This window comes from Fusarium verticillioides, chromosome 2 (genome assembly GCF_000149555.1).
Source record: "Fusarium verticillioides 7600 chromosome 2, whole genome shotgun sequence".
NCBI lineage: Eukaryota > Fungi > Ascomycota > Sordariomycetes > Hypocreales > Nectriaceae > Fusarium > Fusarium verticillioides.
The window spans coordinates 3,167,165-3,190,576 of NC_031676.1; the positions used below are offsets into that span (position 1 = coordinate 3,167,165).

Consider the following 23,412-nt stretch of genomic DNA (forward strand, 5'->3'; position numbering starts at 1 on the left):
AACTTGTTTGACTCAAGGGACAAGGATGGAATCTGTTGAAGTCGGGTTTATCTATCTCACAAGGTCTTGGCGATGATAGCCTCGTTGCTAGCAATATGTAAGTATCATTTTTCTAATCAAATTGTACTGGCCAAGATGCGTCTAGAATCTCACTCGCTACTGCATAGTAGCCCCTGTGGCTGCGCATGTTACAGCGTGCTCACGTCGTAAGAAACGGCTTCTTCCAGACCGTTACTCCTTACAGATTCATCCCACCATGGCAAGTTACTGATCACAGTATCATCGAGTTTCAGGGGTAACTCGTCCTCAAGGAGACTTGTTGTTCAGCGCACGAAAGCGGGCCGTCTGTGTCACTTCCATCAATAGTACCTTAACCTCTGGGCTTGCACTGGCCTGGTTGTGCTTGCTGTCATCATCACCACCTTCCTCGTCCTATCCTAGCTCCTATGTTAGATCCCATATGGGAAAACCGAAAACGTGAGGAAAGATGACCGCGTACTCCGTGCCTTCTTCCGTTGCAAAAGTACTTATCCAGTAAGGATCTCTCCACGTTCCACGTAATTGACGGCGAGTGGAGGCTCAGAATTTCCCTTACATTGGATCTTTGCAATATCATCCTCTCTTCCAAACCCTCATCAAACAACCCCCATTTTGTACCTTTCTTATTCCCATTCTCCTTAATAACTACTCCGTACCGCATCGAGCCTAAACTTCCTGATAACGATCCTTGTTGACCAGATAAAGGCCGGTTCCTCTTTCACTTGCAATTCATCTTCACCTCTCTCCTTATTGGCCGAACCTACTACCAGCATATCAGCTGCTCCGCTTTGCGACCGCGCCGTTGGTGAGCTAGCTTACTGCACAGCTACTGTAGCATACCGAAATAATTGGATTGCGCCGCGACCTCAATTTGTCCAGGGTCCATCCAGTTTCTTGAGTTATCCGCTGCAATACCTTAGTTCAGTACGTGCCAGCTCCACCGTCTCCAACTGCGGGCCCCTGGCTTTGGAGATTCATCCCTCGCTCGCCTCAATTTGACTGTTGTCCACTACGATCAACTTATTTGGCCGACACACATTTTTCCAAACTCATTCTTCTTCTTCTGTCGCATTCAGCTGCTTGCTTGTGTTTGTTCCCTTGTTGATACTGGCTTCTGCCTGGCCACACTCGCTTTTCTATGCTATTATAGCAGTCCTTTCGTTTCTCGACCTTCGCTTCCTACCCCTGTCCCTTATCCTGGGCATCGCTCCTTATCGACGAATATCCAAAAAAGACTGCGACTTCGTACATACCTGGCGTTTCGATACCACAGTCGCCTCGCAGCCGTCGTCGCCATGCTCAACTCTCGCCGCGCCATCGTGGCTGCGGTTTTCATCCTCACTGTTTTCTTCCTATTGACAAGGTCTCATACAACAACGCCTGTCGTCCCAGCTGCCAAAGATGCTGCTGCAACCGCCGTTGACACAAGCAAGAACGATGTCCCTGCCTCAAACCAAGCCGTGTCACCACCACCCGAACAACAAAAGGAGATGGAGGTAAAGGAGCGTCGCACGCGGCCTCGCATTGACATGTCTGGCATGTCAATTTTTGAGAAGCTCGAATACGCCTATCCTTACGATGTTGCGACCAAGTTTCCAGCTTACATCTGGCAAACGTGGAAGCAAAGCCCTGATCAAGGTGATTTTCAGTTCAAGGACCACCATGCGTCTTGGAGGGAGGAGCACCCTGGCTTTGTCCACGAAGTCATTACCGACGACGTTGCCGTTAACCTTATTCGCTTACTCTACGCCACGGTTCCCGAAGTCGTTGAGGCGTACCGAAGCCTCCCCATGCCTGTTCTGAAGGCCGACTTCTTCCGTTATCTGATTCTCTTCGCTCGAGGCGGCATCTATTCTGATATCGATACATATGCAATTCAAAGCTCGGTGAAATGGTTGCCTGAACAGATTCCTCGCGATACTATTGGTCTCGTCATTGGCATTGAGGCAGACCCTGATCGCCCCGACTGGGCTCAGTGGTACAGTCGTCGTATCCAGTTCTGTCAGTGGACGATACAGGCCAAACCTGGCCACCCTGTTCTTCGCGATATCATCACGCGCATTACCAAGAAGACATTAGAATTGAAGAATCAAGGCAAGCTGGAAAAGTTCATCGACAGAAACGTTGTTGAGTTCACTGGCCCTGCCGTGTGGACAGATGCTATCATGGAATACTTCAATGATCCAAGGTTCTTTGACATGTCACAAAGCAAGGGCACGATCGATTACAAGAACTTTACTGGCATGGAGACGAGTAAGCGAGTGGGAGATGTGGTTGTGTTGCCCATCACAAGCTTCTCACCTGGAGTGGGACAGATGGGTGCAAAGGAGCCCGACGACCCAATGGCTTTCGTCAAGCACGACTTTGAAGGTAAGGAATCTCCTGCTCATGACAGATCAACATTGGCTAATCCTAGATAGGAACGTGGAAACCTGAGAGCGAGCGCCACATGGGCGAGCAGCAACAACAAGAGGGACAGCAGGCGGCTCAGGCACCCCAAGCACCCTTGCAATAACATTATAATCCGAAGCAGAACCACAACCATAACCACGATACCTAATGTTTAGCAACGACTATGAAGATTTACTTCTCGAGCCTGTACATTTCAGCTGCTACTCTTTACTCTTTTCTAATGACACCCTCGTGTCCGTTTCTGGGCTGGTTTCCGCATTAGCTGTTGTTCGAGCCAGAGGTCCGTCAAACTCTGGCAGTTGCATTGCGATGGAAGATATAAAAAGTTTGAGGGGAACGGTACTAGACTCTATTTTGTGTATGAAAGATATCGCTAGGAAAGTCATTTTCTGTGCTTTGGGATAGATCTGTTTCTTGATCTTGTTTTTACCGCATCGTCGCCCACTTGTAGGCAACCATATGTCTCGTGGACACTGAAGGAGAAAGGAGTTTCTCAGGATTGTCGATTGAAGGATGAAGCGAACAAGCATATACCACGAAACTTCATACAAAGGTTGAAGAGCCAGATTTGTTCAAAGCATTATACTTGTAGCTGTGACATGTGATTGAAGATGCTGACTTTATAATTCACAGCGGGACTCGGGCCAGGTATTTCAGTGTTGCGCTACTGCTGCGAACCAAACAATCAACTGCGAATAACTAGGTACCTAGGTGCCTTTTCCAATTGGGTCCACGGCTTGAACATAGCCGTTGTTTCCGCGGTCTCGATACTGAAATCAATGGGCTCCTACAGCGATAGCCGTCCCCGTATTTCCCCAGGTTTTAGCGGAGAGAACGGTACGTGATTGGTTCATTCTGTTGAGCCGCTGAGGGGTTCGGCCTCCCACTCCCGCTGCCGTTGGCAGTTAGAGAATCGAATGTGGAGAGGTGACGGAACTGGAAGGAGTAAGAACAGGAGAGGATCAAGGACGGTGGATGTGGATGTGGATGTGGAAGGGGAAGGGGAAGGAGGGAGGTCCTGGCGATGACCTATAGCCGAGGATCATACGCCTCAAGGAACATCCTTATCCATACTCGGGTACGGATACCTAGGTACCTTATTTCCAAGACTGAAGCTCTCGCAACAAGTCAAGCTCAGAGCCGGTGTATGTATGTACCTACGCATGCATGTCCCCCGCCTCGCCTCGTCTTGCAATTGCAATTGCAATTGTACATTAAACCAAGAACCCGCCTCTCCCTGTTCTACAAAGATCTTTTAAACTCCACATCCACATCTACATCAGGCGAGTTTATCACAGCTTCCACAATGCAGACCGTAATACGTCAGAGCTTCAAGAAAACACATCTGCCCTTAAGAACAATCCTCAGAGCATGTCAAGTGAGAACACTCGCTACCTCCAATCTAAGCATTCGATGGGGCCCCAAAGAGGTACGGCCTCATCAATATCCCATCAACTCAGAGAGCATTGCTGACATATCATAGCCTCTTCTTTATAATGGCACAATCCCAGAACATTTTGCTTCAGTTGTTTCAGCCCACGGAGATCGCGAAGCTGTCATCGCTCGTTCCCCAGGCCCTAATTCACATGAGTCGACACTAACATACTACGCCCTGGACTCGTTATCCAACAGCCTCGCACATTCTCTCTCCTCGCTCGGCGTGCAAAAGGGAGACTGCGTGGCTGTATCTCTCGGCAATGGCCCTGAATTTGCTGCTTTGACATACGCCTGCTTCAAACTTGGTGCTATTCTCGTGCCGCTGAACCCAGGCTTCAACGAGCAGCAAGTAGCTGCAGCGCTGAAGCATCTATCCGTGGAAACCCTCATTATCGGTGCTGTGACGGATCTGGCTTACAAGCCAGGAAGAGGCCGAAGTAACCAGCACTTGCTCCAGAGCATTGTGGGGGACGTATCCTCGTCCAAGATCCAGAGCGAGACGGTTCCCTCTTTGCGTAACGTTGTGGTGCTGGACAACCTGGCGAGCCATCCAGATATCAAATTCGACCTCAAATCATACCGGGCCTTTACTCCCTACCAATCTCTAATCGACGGCCCAGTTCATACAGTAAAGCCAGACTCTCCTCTGAAACCAAGCGACGTCATCAACATCCAATTCACATCGGGCACGACCTCGCTTCCCAAAGCAGCCATGCTCTCACATCGTGCAATCCTCAACAACGGTGCTTTGATAGCTCACCGAATGGGTCTTCACGCCGATGACCGTATCGTGGTCCCTCCCCCCCTATTTCACTGCTTCGGCTGTGTGTTGGGATACATGGCTACGGCTACGACAGGCGCTGGTATCCTTTTCCCCAGCCCTGCGTTCGACCCTGAGGCTACTCTTCGCATGTGTGTCGATCATGAAGCTACGGGTCTGTATGGTGTGAATACCATGTTCGTTGCTGTTCTTGAGGCCCTGGATCGAGGCAATGTTGTCTCACAACCACCTCGTCACCTACGTAAGGGCATTGCTGCTGGCAGCAGCGTCCCTCCTTCTCTTATGAACACATTATACGAGCGTCTTGGTCTCCAGGATCTAGTTATCTGCTATGGCCAGACCGAGACGGCTCCGGTGAGCTGCATGACCAGCCCCTCGGATCCCTTCGAAAAACGAACCTCATCCATAGGCCGTGTCATGCCGCACACAGGCGTCAAGATTGTCGATCCCCTTGATCACAGCAAGACCCTCCCTATCGGGGAACGAGGCGAGCTTGCTGCGGCCGGCTATCTTGTCATGGAGGGCTACCACGGGGATGAGGCTCGAACAGCTGAGGTCCGTAAACCAGATCCAGAAGACGGGACAATATGGATGTACTCTGGTGATGAAGCCGAGATGGACGAACAAGGCTACGTGCAGATCACTGGCCGAATCAAGGACCTTATTATCCGTGGCGGAGAGAATATTCACCCGTTAGAAGTGGAAGACTGCCTTCTAACGCATGAAGGTGTACGAGAAGCCAGTGTCGTGGGAGTCCCTGACGAGCGATATGGCGAGGCAGTCGCTGCATTCGTTATCCCTGCGCGAGGATGGACGCCTCTAGATCATATGAAAGACACGGAGGAGGCGCCCATTGATAAAGCAAACACTGAAGAGCCAGGAACTTTGTCAAGAGACGGGTTAAGACAGTGGGTTGCGACAAAGCTGTCCAAGCATCTCGTGCCCAAGTATGTGTTCTGGATCGATGAGTATCCCAAAACACCAAGCGGAAAGGTGCAGAAGTACAAGTTAAAGGACTATGCGAAGGAAATACTAGGTGACGAGGACAACAAGGCGGCGCAGCCATAAGAGGTTCAATTAAAGTAATTCATTGCATTGACAGCGTTATAATCGAGGTATCATTCGCAAATGGGCTATCTTTCTTCTCTTGAAAAGCCAAGCAGACAGATGATCAAGTGTTCCCATCCAAAGCCTTTAGAAATCGTCAAAAAAGGACTTTTTTAGTCTTCCTTGCAAAGAAGCAATCGTCGTCTCTAATTGCGGCCGTCTATTCTTTAGCGGAGCTCTCCAATGCAGATCCTACGAGGTTCCTGGCCTCGGTTGTTTTTCGTTAGCTCCCATCTACCAGTCGTTGTGATCAAGACAGCGGGCAAGATATCTTCTTCCCATAAATGCAAGCCCAAACATAAAACAAAAGCAGAAAAAATGTTCAAAAATGCGAGCATCACTCGGATGCGGAACGAGAAAAATGCCGTTAAACTGAATCCCAACACGTGGCCTCATCTAGTCGACCTGCTTCTCGCAGCCAATACGACCTAACAACTCCTTTCGATCACTGTGGCCAGGGAGGCTCACTCCTGAGCTGCTAGCTTGTTTCTTAACGCCTGATCGTCGCTCCCAGTTTCGGAGGTCGAGCTCTTCGACGCCAACCTCCTCCTCCAAGGGCTGTGCCTCTTCGTACACAAACTCCTCTTCCTCCTCTTCTTCGCCACCCTCATCGTCACTTCGGACATCTTCAGCATCGCCTCCCTTCAGGACCTTGATAATGACGCGAACGATCATGGTAAACCAGCCGATAGTAATGACTTGGAGGAAGAGGAGGGGAGCAAGGAAACTCCACTTGATGGTCTCATTATAACAAACGAGGCCTTCAGGGTTGATGAAAGGGTCGACCAGATACTTCCAGCCGACTGGAGGGTCAATGGGACCAATCATATTCTCATTGTTCCCCTTGAAGCAGCCAGTGGGCATGATCCGGGGAGTGTCTGAGTAGATGGACCAGCAGACCGCAATGTATAAAACGTGGCGAGCAATGAACCACGAAACAACAAAGAGGCCAAACATGACATCACAGACTTTCTTGAAGCCGCAATACTTGAGGCACTTGGCGAGCTGCACTGAATTAGCAAGTCGACTGACAAGCAAAGTAAGGAAACTTACGGGGAGAAACAGATCAACAACATCCATGATAACTAGGATGAAGTTACCGACACGGGTGTGGTGGTAAGTGTAGCAGGCGAAGATAAGAGCGGTGGTGACAATGTGATGGGTAAACATCTGCCAATGGTCCTTACGGCGCTCCTCAATGTTGATAACAATCATCTGCTGCAGCCAGAAAGCCCACTGGCAGAGGAGATAGGCCTTCATGAGACCGTCGAGCTCGCGGTTAGGCCAGTCGGTCCAGAGATTCTCCATGCTCATATAGTGAGGGGAAGTGCAATAAATGTACTATACCGACGTCAGCGCATGCTTCTCACATATTTGGGTAATATGGTACCTACCACGCCCCACGGCCAGAAGACAGTATAGTATACCATAAGCCAAGCTTGCTCGCTGAATCGAGTCAGGTTCTTGCGGTTGCTGATGCCTTGGAGTCGACCAATGGGTGCAAGAACGTATTCCATGGTGGCGGCGCGAAGACCGGTGAAGAGAATAACGCAGAAGGTGATGAAATAGGCATCATCGTAACCGATGCGATACTGGCCGGACTGAGAGCTGTAGTAGCTGAGATGGAAGAATTTATGTGTGTGTTCTCGAGCTTTGGGGATAAAGGTCTGGGCGAGAAAGATGAGAGCGAGGAGGTTAAAAGAGAGGCCTAAAATGGAAACCAGCTGTCAGCTTGAGTTCGGCAGAACAAGATAAGATGGCCAAATCAATGCACACACACAGACGCACACCAGCAGACGATCAACCTGTCAAGCCATGGGAGCGAGGCGTTTAGGTAGCGTAGCGTAGCAGGAAAGGACCCTTAGAGGCCTGGGATGGTACTGTAGGGATGCCGTGCCACGCGGGGTGCTGCTGAGGTGCGACACCCTCCTATTCCCAAAGGGTCATTAACCAGGGACAAGACTGGACTTTGACTTGACACCCTTGGCAGTTGACACCCCCACGACATCGACATGTACGTCGCCCGTTGGCTCGCAATCCATCCATGGTCGGCAAGAAAAAGAGGAGGTTGGAGAGTAACGTACCGATTTGGTTCTCGACAAACCAGCGCGAGAGATGCTTCCAGGTGCTCTCCTCCTTGCGCTTAAGTCGGCGGACAAGCACTGTCTTGTTCCCGGCAGTCTGCATGTAGAGTGGCCCGTTCATGTTGGGCGTGCTGTTGTCCTTCTTGAGTCGTGGTCGTGGGGCAGTAGTGGTTGGTGAAGTGGGATTGGCGGTGCTGCTCAAGGCTGAATTGGGGCCTGTAGCCTCGTCTGTTGTTGTAATGACAGTCACATCTTGTCTAATGACCGCCGTCTCCTCTACGACTGTCTCGTTGCTGGCGACAGAAGGTCCGGGGACGATCTTGTCCTCGACCTGCATGACTGGATGGTCGCTCATTGTTGAGCGCCCGCGACAGGAAAAGATGTATTCTCGTGCAGTTTTCGCTTCGTGTCGTGTAAGAGGATGCTGTGTCCTCTGTCTTATCTTTAGACCAGGTCCGTGGTAGGGAGGCGTAGAGCTATGGCTGGCTGGCTGCTGCTGCTGTTGCTGTGGGTGGAAGGAGGGAGGGAGGGGTCCGCGGGTCGGAGTCGGAGGCCACAAAAAGATGTAAATTCGGGTGAGAGCAAGAGACTCTCCAACCAAGGAATTGAGTTGGTAGAGGTCAGATCAGATCAGATAATGTAGCTGGGCTGTGGCTTCTTTCTCGCAATGTGGGGAGGAAACTTTCGGTTCAACGATATAGCGATGCAAGGTTCAATCGAGATCCAAATCATAGAAAAAAGTTAAGCAAAGATTCCCCTGTCGCTCGCTTTGTCGAGGATGCGCGCAGCTAATCAAATGTCGAGTAAAAGCCGTTGGAGTTTGCCAAAGGCCTTCGTTCTCAACAAGCAAAACTGAACACAATGAACAGCGAATGCAATGCAATGCCTTTAGGTAATGAGTATGGAGGAGGAGAAGGAGAAAGAGGAGGGGAGAAAGGGAGGAGGAGGAAAAGAAATGTTCGAGGATCGGGCAGCTAAAAGGAACCTCAGAGAATTGGGATCCCGATGAATTTTGAACCCCCCGAGAATTAACTTGAGAACTGTCCGGGCTAAGAGGAGGAGAGGCTCGTAGGGGGGTAGGCTAGGTAGCGCACTGCACTACCATCCATCCATGATAGCGGGGGTATTTACGGGGAGTAGGCAGACCAGTGCCAGTGCCAGTGCCAGGGTGTCCACCTTCACTGTACGTACCCACCTGCTGCAGAGCTGTTGAGCGAGGGAGAACCTGAGTACCCCACCTGCGAAAGCGGTGAGCAAGAGATGCAGCTGGACTGCATTGGCACTGGATCTGATCTGAGATTGTTTGATAGAGGAGGTATTGCTGTTCAAAAACTAAAAAAAACAGCATTTTGCAGAGTAGAATAGGACCAAAAAAAATTAAATTGACCTCAATTGGATAGACAAGAGTTCAGTAGAGCCATGAGAAAAAGTGTTGTAGCATTGCCTCGCAGTGACATGAGAACAAGATCCTCCATGAATCAATCACCTTGGTTCTCCTTTTGATCAACAATATTTCAGCACATCACCCACTCACTGCAGCCGGCGCTTGTTCCTCTTCTCATCCCTGCATCAGCCAGAACATCCATACCTAGGTACTGTACCTATCCATTTAACTTAGGCAGTTCCGTTCCGAATAAGAATAAGGTGGATGGATGTCACCCTCCACCAGTAGAAACAAACAAATATTAATTACATATATACAGGGACGTACCCAAGTTACCACTGTCCTGTCGCCGGCCTCACTCATTCCAAGGAAATTTCGAGATTCTAGATGGCCCTAGCTCCAGGGGACCAAGGGGTCCAGTCCAGTCCAGCCCAGCCAGCCACCGTTGCTCAAAGCTTTCCATTTCGATGAGACGGAGAATAAACCAATGAGAACAAGCCATTCTGGTATAATTGCTCAGTCTTGCCCCTCTCTTGACTTATCTTGTTCTTTCTTTCTTATTGACAGCCAAGGTTCCTTAAGCTTTTAGCCTGGCTACCTTACCTAGTACATACCTTAGCTAGCACCCTACCTAATCTGAGGCGAGGACCGTCAGACTGCACCGTAGATCTCTCTTGGTTCATTACCCCTTTTCCTAGTGGCGACTCGCTCCCGTAAAACCCTAGTTTTTCGCATTGGCTAAGTTTGGTGGGAAGCGAAAAGTCAGAAAATCAAACAGTCACCAAATTTTATACCTCAAGATGTCATTCTCGTGTGATTTTATAGATAGATGCGCACCATGTACGCTTCTGCAAATCAAGCAAGCTGTTAAACTTAGACTCCTTGGGTACCCAGTAATGCCAGTGCAAGGCCCTTGTCAGGTCGCTCATTGATTGATTGACTTATTCCCCGCTATGGAGCCTGGCTGCTTCAGAACCAGCATCTTTGGGCTGATGATGATTTCCTCGGAATCGATTGGCCAATTCATGCAGTGGACTCATGCAACCTCGGTACAGAAGCACGGGCTGCAATTGAGATGGATGATTTGACTCTCTCAAACTCTGCCCTTGTCACTCACTCACTCACTTGTATTCAGAGATTGCCAGTTTGAGTCAGTAACTTCAGTGGCGAGCTGCATGATACATCACTCACTCACTCACTGGTGACGAACAGAAGAGCTTCTTGGAACGTCGATGCAGCCATTCGCTTACGTTAGTGCTCTATGCACTTGCAGCCCGCGTTAGCTTGTATACTTACTCATCTTGGAACATCGACATCTCGACTCACTGTCGAAGTCTCCTCCACCGTCTTTTCAACCCGAGACGGATCGATGGGTATTTTTCAAGTTATCTTACATACCCCTCCAACCCTCCTTAGGGGAGTCAAGAACCTTGGGTTCTATATCCTAAACACAAAAAGATTTGAGCAAATTTATCAAGACTCACCTAATTCTAGTATGACTTGGTAGGCACTTAGACTCATTATTTTTTGATACATGATGTACAGGTCGGAGGTTGTCTTGCCCTCCAAAGCATTATTATTATCGCAATCACCTGATATAAGGTACTCTACAAGCGATATCCCCTCTTCATCACCTTTATCTGAGATTTTTTCGACGTTTGAAACCCGGCAGCGAATGACGTCCGAGTCACGATAAGTCTATCGTCTTTGATACTCTGCAGGTGGCCAGCGTTTGTCATCTGAGTATGGGTATTCGTCTTCGTTTCCTTTTTATAGCTTTTCGAAGTCATGGCGATTATGAAAGCGATGATGGAATAGCCTACGTCTGTTGATAAGATGAGCTATGGCATGGTCACAAAAATACAGGCCTCCATTCCAGAGCAAATGGAAGATATCTTGGAAGCAAGCAAGCGTATAAACCACAGAGCCGGTTTTATTAGACGGATCAATTGTCTTGTGAGCCCTCTGACCTCGCCAAGGAAGCTCTCTCTTCTGTCGGCGTTGTTGTATCTTGGATTAGCCCCTGCTGTTAGCAGCAGTCTGTAGGTATTGATATGCTGGAGCCCTCTCTTTTACAGTCGCGGATCGCACTTGTCATCCTTATGCAACTAAATATCGACTAATAAGGCACAAAGATGGTCTGAAATTACCACATGATAGAGGCCGAGTCCTTACTCAACTATACCTTACACATCTCTGGCTGCTCCCCGAATACTCAGATCATTGACGAGTCTTAGGACGATTCGATGACCAAGTTATATATCTATATTTACAAACAATGATACGCTACGTTGGTTCGTGATCCCGTGGAGGGCCTGGACCCCCCTGGGCAGTCTTAAAAGCTCCTATAACTTGCCGCTTCTCGAGCTTGAAGACTCGCAAACTTGATGGGAGAACTTTTTGCGCCCATAATCTCGGGATTGCGCGCAACCTGTAATACTTTGGATGACTGAAGTTACCACCATATGCTGGTTCGGTTTCTGTTTCGTAGGTACGTCAACCACATTGTGTGGTCAGTTCAATACATTTTGCCCGATGATGTTCCTTTGAGACCATCGTTCGTTTCCCCTTACGAGTCATAGACTGTGTCTGCCGATCTCGACATATCCTTCTTCGTGATCTATCTTCTGGCACAGAACGGTGCCAATCCAGAAACTTCCAGTATCTATCGAATCAGCAAAATCGGGTGAGTTTGTCCAGAGGCCATAGTTGACATCCTTTGAGAGTTAATCAACAGTGCATTCTGGTTGAAGAATCGAATGTCTCGATCTAACCCTTCTCCACGCTTTCTTGGAGCTTGTAATTCTTTCTATCCCGGGGATTCATCGACATCATCTATACATCGTTTGAACTGGTTCCGTTAACTCAGTATCCTCAGTGTAGACATCAGTAGTATCAGGTTCTCGTCTATCGGGCCACGGAGGCGGTTCAGCTCTCTGAAATGGCCTATCTTTTGTTAAGTCTGTTGGTGCTTTGTTCTCCCTGGTTCTCACGCCTTCATCCCTTGCCGATTTAATTGCGCCTTAAATTACGTGGTTCCTAATACCGTTGAGTGATGAGGGTTCGTGTGTAGAGTTCAAGTCGCAAGCGGGCGAGATCGAATCGATTACCTGTTGAATAGGCGACAAGCTGTCTCATGAAACAGCATCTTGATCACCATATCGTGCTGTCACATCATTTGACAAATTTAGTCTCTTCGTTCTGATGAAATTTTTAGCATCTATCAAAGCATTACTCCATTGTGTTTGTTACCACATCTACTAAGCCATCTCTCAAGCTGGAGATGGCATTGCTGTCGAACACCAGTGATCATCTACTGCAGTCAATACATTGATCTATCATTTTGCTCTTGTATAGCCACTATTACTATACTAGATATGAACTGAATTCAGGATCGACCCCTTTTTAACTCGAGATAGGCTGTCATATCTTTCTTTGAAGGTCGAAGCTCAACCCTAGCCTACTTGTTCCAAGCATTAGACATACACATCAGCTTGCGTTCATCATCGCAGAGATAAGGGCTTGAATAGTATTTTCGATTCGAGGTATCTAGTTATGCCAAACTTACGCCAAGGATTTGGTGTATGCGGGAGCCATGATGAATTCTGTTGTCCAGTGTTTTGTGTTTCTTCTAAAATTAGAAGTTGACAAAAGTAAGAGCGGTACAACGAAATAGTAAGACAAACCGATCTGCATCAGTATATCTAATCCAGCAACTTCAACATTACTGCTTAACGAAGTGTCAAGAGCGGATAGAACGATGCCAATCTTCTCCGAAGCTTCAATTATTATACCGTCTGTCATGCTTTCCAGTTAGTTCATTGGTCATATTGATAGCAATACTCCACTAATTACGTCCCATCACTTTCTCTGCCACCCTAGATCACCATCAATGATTCAACTTCAACTTATTCATCAAACTTTTTCATGCATCCAGCAAACCTCTGAATGGATCCATCAACTCTTGATTTTAGTCGGGCCTTGAGCTTTGTAACGCTATTTGAAGACGAAACATCTCGATGGGATGCAGTCACTTCACGCAACACCAATGCGGATGGTTTCTTCGTCTATGCAGTTCGCACTACCAAGATATTCTGCCGACCAATATGCAAAGCCCGTCTTCCCCGCCGAGCAAACGTCTCATTCTTCACCAATGGCTACGATGCCCAGAAAGCTGGTTTCCGCCCTTGCAAACGCTGTAAGCCCGAAGTAGCAGGGTTCATGCCAGAGGAAACAGCTGTGCGAAAGATCCGGGCGTTTGTACAACAACAAACAGAGAAACAGGGCGACGCGGAAGTCAGGCCGAGCCTCAGTCAGATGGCGAGGCAGACCGGGTTGTCTAAGTGGCACTTTCACAGAGTGTTTAAGAAATGTGTTGGTGTGACACCAACAGAGTATCTGAGAAAACAAAGACAAGGTCAAGGTGTCCAGAGCTTGCTGGAAAATGGAGAAACAAGTTGGATAGACAAACTGGACTTCGAAACTCTGGGCCAAGAAGACCTTGACTTTGCTTCTTGGGATGAGTCTGTGGTTGGCTCAGGGTATGCAACTACAGAAACACCATCAACAACTCTCAGTGGCAGTGGCAGTGGCAGTCCATGGTCTATCGAGGAATTCTTGATATGGCCAGAAGAGAATAAAGCGACGCTTGAATAATGATTTCATATCCTGCTGATCCTTCAATGTAGGCTCGTTGGGCTTACGTTGCCACTTCTCTATGATACATGGAGCAGCTAAGCTTTAAAAGCAATGATCAAAGCTCACGATAAACACAAACATCGTCCCAGACTGGCGGCGCTTGACACAGACATTTCTGGGCCTTGCACGTGTTGTTTCTGGTGAACAAAGTTGAACGGCGTGGGTGGTTTCGGCAGCGTTTCACATCTACAACACATTTTGGCTGAACTATTTACAAGGATGCTCAAGCGAGCCTCAACCGAAACCCCAAAATCACGGCAACCACCCGTGCCGGTCGCAGTCTTTGCATGACGATGGTATCAACTAGGCAATTTCCAACCGGAATTGTGTTGAATGACTGAAAAAAATGTTAGCTTGACAGCTTGACCAGACAGCTGTGTTGCAGTACTCTCCAGTCCTTTGTGGGTGGTACTTTTGCGCGTTGGGAGTTTATCAACACCAACACAATTCAACGATTCTACCAATTACTAATTACCAGTCACTCACTTTGTGAGGCTCTATCTCAGTCTTGAATCAATTTCCATGGCAGCCTCCCATTCAACTATTTACTACCTGATGGATACTATCTAATGCGCCAAAGGACTCGGGATGTCCGTATCCGAGACCTGCGATGCCTCTGAATCGCGGAGGAGACTTTTTGCGACACATGCCTGTCACTTGGCCATGGCCAAGACGCTTGGAAACTATAGGCTATCCAGTTAAGCACCTATAGTCTAGACTCTATTCTTCACCAGCAACACTAAACAACGAGACGCCAACCCTGGGGAGAACCTCAAGTTGGAAACGGCGCTTACTGATATGGTTTCGTCAAACAATATCGTAGCAGGTCATGTATGATCGCCGTAACGAGGTTCAGGATGGTTGCCAAGTTGCATTGATTCAAGCTTATTCAAATTTAACTACTCGATAATGTTGAGAGAAACATCTATATAAGTGAGACGATCTGTCATCCAGAGTTAGAGTTTCCCTTTGATCATCATCATCACTCACACAAGCCTCTTCTCCTTCCCTTCTCCTTTGCTTCTTTCTGCTGTTCTGTGAACGCATTCGCTTCGACCACTCCTTCAAGTTCAATACCTTCTTTTTGCACCGCTGGTTGGTTGCTTTGATACTCTTTGTAAACCTTCCAACTTGTCACTATCACTTAATCCATACAACATTCATCATGGCTTTCTCAAAGTCTATCATCCTTGCCGCTCTCCTGGCCTACGCCGAGGCCCGATTCGGCCAAGAGCAAGAGCCCGTTGCTGCCGTCCAGGCACTCGGTGATGCTGGATTCGGTGGCCCTGGTGTCGCTGCCACTATTGCTGGCAGCATCCCTAGCGCTTTGCTCGCAGCTGCTAGTCCTTGTGACAAGGTATGATGTATTGAGTTGTCTTGAAATCACATCAACTAACATCCTCCAGCTTACTATCGCCGATCAGATGATCACCGAGTTGGGAACTGACCAGCAAGTTCTCGATGCAGCTATTGGTCTTGTTGCAGCTGAGACCAACTTCAACCCTTCGGCTGTTGACAGACCTTTCGTCTGCGCTGATCCCAGCCTACCGGCCACTGCTGCCCTTCGCGGCATTGTCCCTCTCGTTGATCCCGCTGTTGACGGTGCAGCCACTGAGAATGCCAACTCGGCAACCTCAGTCACAACTCCTTTCGATGCTGCTGGCTTATCACAGGCTGAGGTGATGATTGCTCAGGGATTCAGCACATTCACAGCCGTTGGTGCTAATGGCGACCAAGTCGAGCTTGATGGCCAGGACGGTGCTGCCGCTGGTGGTGCTGGCCAAGACGACGGCCAGGATGATGGCACCGGTGCTGGTGCTGGTGCTGGTAATGGAGGAGCTGCCAACAACGGCACTGCTCCCGCTGATGGCCAGCAGGGCAACAATGGCTCGGATAACGCCCAGGATGGAAACAACACAAATGACGATGAGGATTGCGAAGAGGATGATAACAACAATAACGGAAACAACGGTAATAACGGAAACAACAACAACAACAACGGAAATGGAAACCAGAACAATCAGGGCGGAAACAATGGCAACAACAACAACAATGCTGGAAATGGTGCTGGTAACGGCGGCAACGCTGGAGGTAATGCTGGCGGCAACGCTGGTGCTCTCGACTTCGGTGTCTGCCAGCCTACAATGGCTCGCGTTGGTGGCCTCAACGGTCGCCCAGCTGACGAGTTCACCTTCATTCCCCAGGATCCCCTCATTGCTGAAGGCCAGCAGGAGGCTCTCAACCCCAACATCATTACCAACCGTATCTGTGACCAGCTCACCAACGTGTGCGACGCTAGTGCCGATGCTGTGGCTGCTTGTGAGGATGCTCAGGCTCAGATTGAGGCTTTGGGAACACGGGATCAAAGCACCGCTGACACATGGAACGCCCTACTTGGCTTCGACGGTGTTGATTCTACTCAGCAGCAGGTTTGAGAAGAGGCTGTGAGAGATGATTGATCGATGGGGGCATGCTGGTCATGGGGGGGTGTGTGTGTGTGGAATAGGGGGCTCGAGTTGAGTAAACATATACGAGTAGTACTTCAGCGTTGATTTAATACGAACTCGATTGCTAATAATCATACTTTATCTGTTGTGTGTATGTGATTTCGCTGTGTAATTTTGTAAATGATGTATCTGCTGCAAACGAGCAGTCATACAATATCAGGCATCGTGGTAGCTAACTAATATTTTGCCTACCTGCTATCATATGCACGCTGTCCTAGGCTAGATATGTGCCAATTCCTTTGTTTCGCTATTCTACACGAAAGCTCTCAGTCGCGATGCAGAAACTCCCCGAACTACCCGAATGTAAAAGGATAAACACCAACCCAAGTACACATTCATTATGAAGCCCTATCAGGAGGTGTTCGAAAGCGGTTTCCACGCTGTGTCTAGGGAATACAAAAGTCTATCCAGCTTCCGAGATAATCGAGTCTGTTGCCCTGGTGCTCCTGGCTCTTATAGATTGCCTCAAACTCGTCAAAGCTTAGTTTACCCCACCCCCCTCTTTTGATCGCCTGGGCCTCAGCAAGACTTAGGCGTTTCCAGTGTCGCAGCATGTCTGATGTGGGAGGGCTATCGATGTCATCCTCTTCTCTGGTTACGTCGTCCTCGGACGTGTCTGGTAAAGGCTGCGTGATGGGGTAGAATATGTAAGCCGGAGAGGTAGGTGCATCTTCGAGTGAGTTGGGCCGGAATTGTGGAAGAGTGGGATCTTGTTCTTCGTCTTCGGATACTGGCATGGTTGCCTCAGTTTCTGACCCTGAAACGGGCTCTGCCGTTCCATCCTCGTGGATGATTTCAACCGTAGTATCAATTTCGATGGCATTTCGTCCCTCTGGCAAAGCAATAGTATATCCAGTTTCGGACAAGAGCTCCTCAAGGGTCTTGTCAGTGGCGGATCTAACCTTGGAATCACCCCGACTCGTGGGCTTAGACTTATCATCGTCACCAAGCTCGATGGTGTCTAGTACGTCCTTGTACTTTACCCGTTGTTCTTTGGTTTCAGCTGCTTGCACAGCAAGGTCCTCGGCTGGCTTAAAAATGGTATCAAGCAACTCATTAAATGCTTGCTGAGTGACCTGGTAAAGAATCTCCTTGCCAGCATCTCGCTCAGCGTGCGGTATTCTCCATCGCGGCACGTGCTCAGAAGCACTGCTAGGAGACGTCGTTTTATCATGATCCTCGTCATCGGTGAGATTTCCGTTGGCGAATCTGACCTTTGAACTAGTCGGTGTCGTTGCCGAGTCGTCTTCTTCGTCGTCACTAGAGGCCTCATCCATCTGGAGAAGATCCATCAGAATATCTTCACTGCCGGCCCAGTCATCAGGGACAAGGCCTCCCTCTTCCTCATCGAGATAGAACTGGCGCCTCTTCCACCGCTCATGTAGTTGGTTCCGTGACATGTCTCTTTTGCGTTTGTCCAGTTTAGGAGCTCTGCTACGATTCTTGGCAATAATCTCGGCTCTGGTCTCACTTTCCGTTCGTGACGGGCCTCCTGTATCGTCTTCTTCATGGGTTCCGTTCATGCCATCTGCAGGTCTGTCACCATCAACCTCCTCATCCTCATCATCTGTAGGCTCCTCAATCTCAGGATTCAAGGTCCCCATTATGAGGCCCGGAAGCTCCTCCAAGGTGGATGCCGGTTCCAATAGCGTAACCCAATAAGTACGATCGGTCTCACTCCCACTCAAACGGCGAACTGTTCTCCAGTTGCTATCTGTGTCGTTTCTGGTGATAAACTGCCTCCTGGACCGAAACCGATGGTCGGTTTCACAAGCAAACAGGTTTGTTAGAATATCGCCACGAGCTGCTGTGTCCCTGCGATCTGGCGCAACAACGCGTTCGTGCCCATCGGAAATATCCACACTACCATCTCGTTGATATGTCTTGCCCTCGTGCCGAAACTGTCCTTCACCGGGAGGAACTCGACCCTCACGTCCAAATAGACTGCTCAGTGGTTGACGGCTGGTAACGAGCTGTTGAGCTTCGCTGCTGGCAAGTAGCTGATCCTGCAGGCCGTCTAAAATATCTTTGTGCATCTGCTTGTATAGAACATAATAGGCACGGAACATGCGCAAAAAATCTTTGCGATCAACATATCCATCGCTATCCAGATCGTAGCCAGAGAATATCTTTCGCAGTTTATCCTTTCGCTTTCGGTATGATAATCCATGGAGAAATTCTGTGAAGCCAATCAAGTCATCGTTGTTGGAGTCGTAAAAAGAGAACATTCGATCGTGGATCAGATTTGGTGCTGCATGACGGGAGCCTCCTGTAGGAACAAGACACCGCTCGAATGTCTTCCGATCCATTGCGACACACAGCTCATCAGGGTCATCTCTCCATTCCGAGTTGGCCATAAAAGTCCATTGTTCCCAGAAAGCCTCTAACTCTGGCCGTTCGAATCCTGTATCTTGTGACAGCTTGGGTATCAAACTGCGGGGCAGAGTCCGTCTGCAAGTGTCCGGGTCCCCAGTGTACCAAACTTGCTGCATTTGTCGCGGGCCGAACGGCGGTGCTGGTATTCGGATTTTGTAAAAGATATGAGTCTTGATGTGAACTCCCTGGGCTTCGCAAGTTTCGCAAAGGTCAAAGTCGGCACAGTTTGCGCAGCGGTAACGTACCCCGCGGATGGGAACCATGCCACATGAATTACATTGGCAGCCTCTGTGAACGCATCCATTTCTGCGTGCATTATCCTCTGAAACGCGAAAGAGAAGGGTGACGATGTTGTGGCCAGTCCGTTGATTAGAAGGAAACCCGGTGGGATCGTTCCACCACTCGTCCCCGCCATCAACTATGGTCTCTCCATCGCCGAGGGGCTGAACTGGATCAATATTGGCGTTTTCGTCGCCCGGAGCCTCGGATGAGGAACTTGAGCCATCCTCGTTTCTCCGATTCCGGCGTTGACGTCGTACTGCGTTGCTTCTGTGTAGGCCACCACCGGGCAGAGACTCGAAACTTTGCGACCGGACCTGATATGCGTAGTATCCGGCCGAGAGCGCGGCCACAGCAGAAACCACGGCCACAGCTAGTCGCGGCCTGGTGATACTCTCGACGGAAGGCGTCGGCAACCACATCGTGGGCTATATCATGGATATTGCATGATGCTGAATCAAGGCGTGTCAGGGGAAGTTGAAAGGTTGTAGAGTCGATCAACGGTGACCGTCGAGGAATAGATCGGATCGGATTCGCGTCTGCCGTCGTTTCCGTTCGGTATCGAGGTACTGTAGATTTGCAAGGCAATGTTGGAATGAATAACAAATCTGTTCACAGTTTTCGATGATGACAAAGCTACGGATACATTGCATCCCAATAAGCTCATTAATGCGATCAGAGCTGTGAAGTTTCAGCGGAGCAGCGGCTAGGCCGAACACGGATAGGCCGATCGATTGGATGGCCGCTTGGGACTCGGGGCGTTCCATGGCGGTTGGGCAAGGTACGTACCTGCCTTGTGCCTTTGAGTAAGGTACTAAGTGGAACCCACCCGTCAGCGAGAAAAATGATGATGCTTGTACTCCGTACGTACGGAGTAGTGCAGATATGGACCCATCCAATGGATGCGATCATGGGTACAGTACTAGCTAAGGGTAAGGTCCCTCTGTAAATCCTCAGCCCACTTCCTCACGAGTTCAAACTCGACTTCCATTCTGCGCCAGCAATTGGGCTTTATAACAACCAAACACAATGGCTGATGCACCCCCCTCCCTCCCGGGCCCTATGCCCTCGTCCTTTGACGGTGACCAGTATGCTTCAATTCCAGCTTGCTATACCGTGCACTCCCCGCTCATGCGATAGTCCAGGGAACTTCAGAATGAAAGACCAATGCAAAAGGTCCTCCGCAAGATCAAGGAGGAGCCGTTGATCCCCCTAGGTAAAAAGAAACATCCCAGAACTCTTTGCCGCACGCGACAGCCTCTAATAGCTATAGGAATGGGTCTGACCACTCTCGCCTTTATCAATGCCTACCGAGCCCTCCGTCGTGGTGATTCAAAACAGGCGAACCGCATGTTCCGAGCCCGAGTTGCAGCACAGGGTTTCACCGTATTCGCCATGCTTGCCGGCAGCATGTATTACCAGAAGGACCGCGAGAAGAGCAAGGAGCTCCGCCAGCTCCAGGAGCAGAAGGATGCTGAGGAGAAGCGACAAAAGTGGATTCGTGAGCTCGAGGCCCGAGACGAGGAGGAAAAGGCCATGCGTGCGAGACTCGAGAAGAAGAGACAGCAGGTCCAGGCCCAGCGGGCCGAGGAGACCAAGGCAGCTGCAGAACCGCAACCCGAAGGCACCGAGACTTCCAGTAATGGAGGTATTCTGAGCCGCATTGGCTTGTGGCCACAGGGCACCAAGGAAGAGAAGAAGGATGACAACAAAGCCGCCGCTGAAGCTGTCGAGGATGAGGCCAGCGCAAAGAAGAAGAAGAATCCCAAGAGTTCTCTGGGCGATCTTGGCGAAATTATCTCAAAGAGGAAGGACTGAGAACAAACAATGTACATTAGGAGCAATTGGTCATGATGGAGGTTTGTATAAAAGTTTCGCATGCTAATTTATGGCAGAAAACATTGTGTACGATAGACAACGGGCGGTACCTTCGAGTACAGTGTGGCTCTACTCCCAAGCTACCAAGGCAAATGTTAATGATTGTTAATATTTATTGAGCTTGAAGATTGTGAACTTTCAAGACAGACAGTTGCTTAACCGATGTGCTATCCAGGCTTTAAGAACATATGTTGTCTGGTAATACTCAATTTCTTGGGGGTTGCTTCACGTCATAGATCCTCCACTTCGGTTCCCTCCAATCAACCCCGCCATCTCGAGTAACGCCCGATCAGCCTCGATATCTCCATTTCCAAGATTGATCTTGCGGCGAGCTTCAGCCTCTCGTTCCTCCCAAGCCCATTTCTCGGCTTGGGCTTGGGCTTCTTTATCACCGCCACAGCCCCAAACTTCGAGACTCTCGATCTGGAATCGGTCCTGGAAATCATACTTTCTCACCACACTCGAGTGAAATGCACCTCCTCGAGATGTAAAATCGTGGTTGAAGACTGCAAACTCGAACGAGTCGTCAAGTAATAGTGATACAGGGCCTAGGCGTAACATGTCGGCCTTTCTGTGAGCTTGAGATGGGTGTGGATGAGGGCAACCGAACGACATCATGGGATGGTGCGCTGGTGCTTTTGTGAAAGTAACGTAGTCTTTGTTGATAGTTGATGCCGGGAAGACATCATGAATTGGTTCAAGTTGAAATAGCGTTGTTTCTGAATCGCCGAAGCATTCCCGGTGGGTGTGTTTCCAAGGTTCACGAACGTAGACACCAAAAGTGAGCCGATCCGATCTGCTGCCATGAGGGAACCGCTTCGGAGGTAAGGATGCCGCGAAACTGCTTTCTTGACCACCCTCCGGCTCATCTCCCAGCCGTGTTCCGCTCACCAGGAGCAGTGTTGGAGCTTGCCAGTTGAAAACTTTGGTCTGGAAACTTCCCATAGAGAAACCGGCATCATTGCCCGAGTACAGGAGCCTTACTCGCCGGAAGAGATCTGTCCCAGGAAGGAAGAGCGAGATCTGGGACAAAGTGTTCTGGTTAAGTATCTCGCCCGTGTCGGTCAATAGAGGCTGTGCTGCTTTTTGAGATGAAGTAGTAGCTGGGGTATCATTGTGATGTTTGGAGAAATCTAGATTTTGCGAGAAAAGAAAGCGCTCAAAAAGACCATTGAATCCACGAAAAATATGAGGGCAGATTACAGGTATGATGGTTCTGAAGTGGTTGTACTTGATGCCAGTTGAGATCTCGGCATTAACAAAGGAGGCAAGAATGCTTTCAGCGGCGCCACGGAGGCCCTCGAGTTCTTGTCCAATAACACGGCTTGAATACATTGAGAGGCTTTCTTGGGGATCAAGCGGGGCGGCAAGGAGAAGCAGCATGACAAGTTTTCGGAAATTGTCAGTTGGGATGGTTGCGCCATGAAAGACTGGTGCATGGCCCTGGTCCACGGCATCCTTGATGTCGAGCAATTCAAAAGCTGTCAATACGAGGTCGTCGTCCTCACCGTCCTCATCTTCGTCCCCAGCTGCATCAACCGCAAAACCAGCCACACCGGACATGGCCTTCTTTTGATCGTCTTTGGACTCGACGTGTGACGTGTCTGAATGGGCTCCTGCTTCTGACATCTTACGGTCAAAGACAGCCAAGCTCTTGAACAGTAGTTTGGTCCTATCTGAAGAACCCCGCGCCAATACGGTTTTGTAGCGCTCAGTCATGATGACGACCACCATAATCATCCGCTGAAACTCCAGGACTGCAGGTGCGTCTTGAAGAAATGGAAAAGCACCGATATAGGATACCATTTGGAAAATGACTGGCGAGGTGCCGAGAATGTCTGGTATTTCCAGGTACCGGGCGATAGTGTCCTCTTTCAGATATTTGATGGAGTCCTGCTGATCGGCAAGGCTCTTGAAAACATCTCTGAGTGAGTATAGTTCAAGAGAGGTGAAACATTTCTTCATAAACTTCTCCGTCTATGAGCTCGTGTTAGCGGTATTTCAGAATTGGCTCTGGTAACGTATGATAGATGGACAGGAGGAGCTCACAAGTTGTTGAGTTAGCTCTTCATGCGACCGCCGCTGCGGATGCTCATCCGAAAGATTCTGGCCCATTTTGCAAAGGCCACTGCGTTTGCATCACTCTGATACTAAAGATGAATGAAGATGAAGACGAAGATGATAATACGAAAAATGTGAAGTTGAGAATGTCTAAGGTAAGCTAAGGTAGGTACTTATGTTCAGGTAGACGACTTCATGACATTCCGCTGGCCACTGAGTGAGGTGAGGTAAGGTACCTTACCTACCTTAAGTAAGGTGGGTGATTGCTGACACGGAAGGTACGTATACACACTTATCTACGTAATGATTCGTTGCTTCCCCTGCTCTGTCGCTCATCCTCATCCTCATTCTCGTCCAATTAGATCCAAT

General features: G+C 49.2%; 8 protein-coding genes across 10 annotated transcripts; 5 read left to right on the plus strand and 3 right to left on the minus strand.

Annotated features, from left to right (window-relative positions):
* Positions 1-851: 851 nt before the first annotated feature.
* FVEG_03975 (alpha 1,6-mannosyltransferase) lies at positions 852-3,030 on the plus strand. Its single transcript, XM_018891657.1, has 2 exons — positions 852-2,409; positions 2,460-3,030. Exons 1-2 carry the CDS (start codon positions 1,335-1,337, stop codon positions 2,552-2,554), a joined length of 1,170 nt encoding a protein of 389 aa, XP_018748211.1. The 5' UTR covers positions 852-1,334; the 3' UTR covers positions 2,555-3,030.
* Positions 3,031-3,414: 384 nt separating this feature from the next.
* Positions 3,415-5,883, plus strand: FVEG_03974 (hypothetical protein). Its single transcript, XM_018891656.1, has 2 exons — positions 3,415-3,880; positions 3,935-5,883. The coding sequence occupies exons 1-2, from the start codon at positions 3,476-3,478 to the stop codon at positions 5,735-5,737; spliced, it is 2,208 nt and encodes a 735-aa protein (XP_018748210.1). The 5' UTR covers positions 3,415-3,475; the 3' UTR covers positions 5,738-5,883.
* Positions 5,709-8,872, minus strand: FVEG_15375 (hypothetical protein; the record flags this gene model as incomplete). 2 transcript variants are annotated; one of them, XM_018904502.1, is made up of 5 exons in its annotated part: positions 5,724-6,273; positions 6,415-6,781; positions 6,830-7,117; positions 7,171-7,484; positions 7,861-8,215. In XM_018904502.1, 5 exons carry the CDS (start codon positions 8,213-8,215, stop codon positions 6,173-6,175), a joined length of 1,425 nt encoding a protein of 474 aa, XP_018748209.1. In that variant the 3' UTR covers positions 5,724-6,172. The 2 variants fall into 2 exon arrangements, with proteins under 2 accessions (XP_018748208.1, XP_018748209.1); XM_018904501.1 differs by having other exon boundaries at positions 5,709-6,781; positions 7,861-8,872.
* Positions 8,873-13,145: 4,273 nt separating this feature from the next.
* On the plus strand, positions 13,146-14,869 carry FVEG_15374 (AraC family transcriptional regulator). The gene has a single exon (XM_018904500.1). The coding sequence runs from the start codon at positions 13,193-13,195 to the stop codon at positions 13,898-13,900; it is 708 nt and encodes a 235-aa protein (XP_018748207.1). The 5' UTR covers positions 13,146-13,192; the 3' UTR covers positions 13,901-14,869.
* Positions 14,870-14,985: 116 nt separating this feature from the next.
* On the plus strand, positions 14,986-16,385 carry FVEG_03971 (hypothetical protein). The gene is made up of 2 exons (XM_018891655.1): positions 14,986-15,299; positions 15,349-16,385. Exons 1-2 carry the CDS (start codon positions 15,108-15,110, stop codon positions 16,375-16,377), a joined length of 1,221 nt encoding a protein of 406 aa, XP_018748206.1. The 5' UTR covers positions 14,986-15,107; the 3' UTR covers positions 16,378-16,385.
* A 97-nt stretch (positions 16,386-16,482) lies between these two features.
* Positions 16,483-19,813, minus strand: FVEG_03970 (hypothetical protein). Its single transcript, XM_018891654.1, has one exon. The coding sequence runs from the start codon at positions 19,524-19,526 to the stop codon at positions 16,836-16,838; it is 2,691 nt and encodes an 896-aa protein (XP_018748205.1). The 5' UTR covers positions 19,527-19,813; the 3' UTR covers positions 16,483-16,835.
* A 194-nt stretch (positions 19,814-20,007) lies between these two features.
* FVEG_03969 (altered inheritance-mitochondria protein 31, mitochondrial) lies at positions 20,008-22,040 on the plus strand. Of its 2 annotated transcripts, XM_018891652.1 has the most exons (3): positions 20,008-20,192; positions 20,250-20,320; positions 20,378-22,040. In XM_018891652.1, exons 1-3 carry the CDS (start codon positions 20,134-20,136, stop codon positions 20,920-20,922), a joined length of 675 nt encoding a protein of 224 aa, XP_018748203.1. In that variant the 5' UTR covers positions 20,008-20,133; the 3' UTR covers positions 20,923-22,040. The 2 variants fall into 2 exon arrangements, with proteins under 2 accessions (XP_018748203.1, XP_018748204.1); XM_018891653.1 differs by having other exon boundaries at positions 20,008-20,320.
* FVEG_03968 (hypothetical protein) lies at positions 20,820-23,299 on the minus strand. The gene is made up of 2 exons (XM_018891651.1): positions 23,032-23,299; positions 20,820-22,959 (listed from the first exon to the last, which is right to left on the minus strand). The coding sequence occupies exons 1-2, from the start codon at positions 23,095-23,097 to the stop codon at positions 21,208-21,210; spliced, it is 1,818 nt and encodes a 605-aa protein (XP_018748202.1). The 5' UTR covers positions 23,098-23,299; the 3' UTR covers positions 20,820-21,207.
* Between the last annotated feature and the right edge of the window lie 113 nt (positions 23,300-23,412).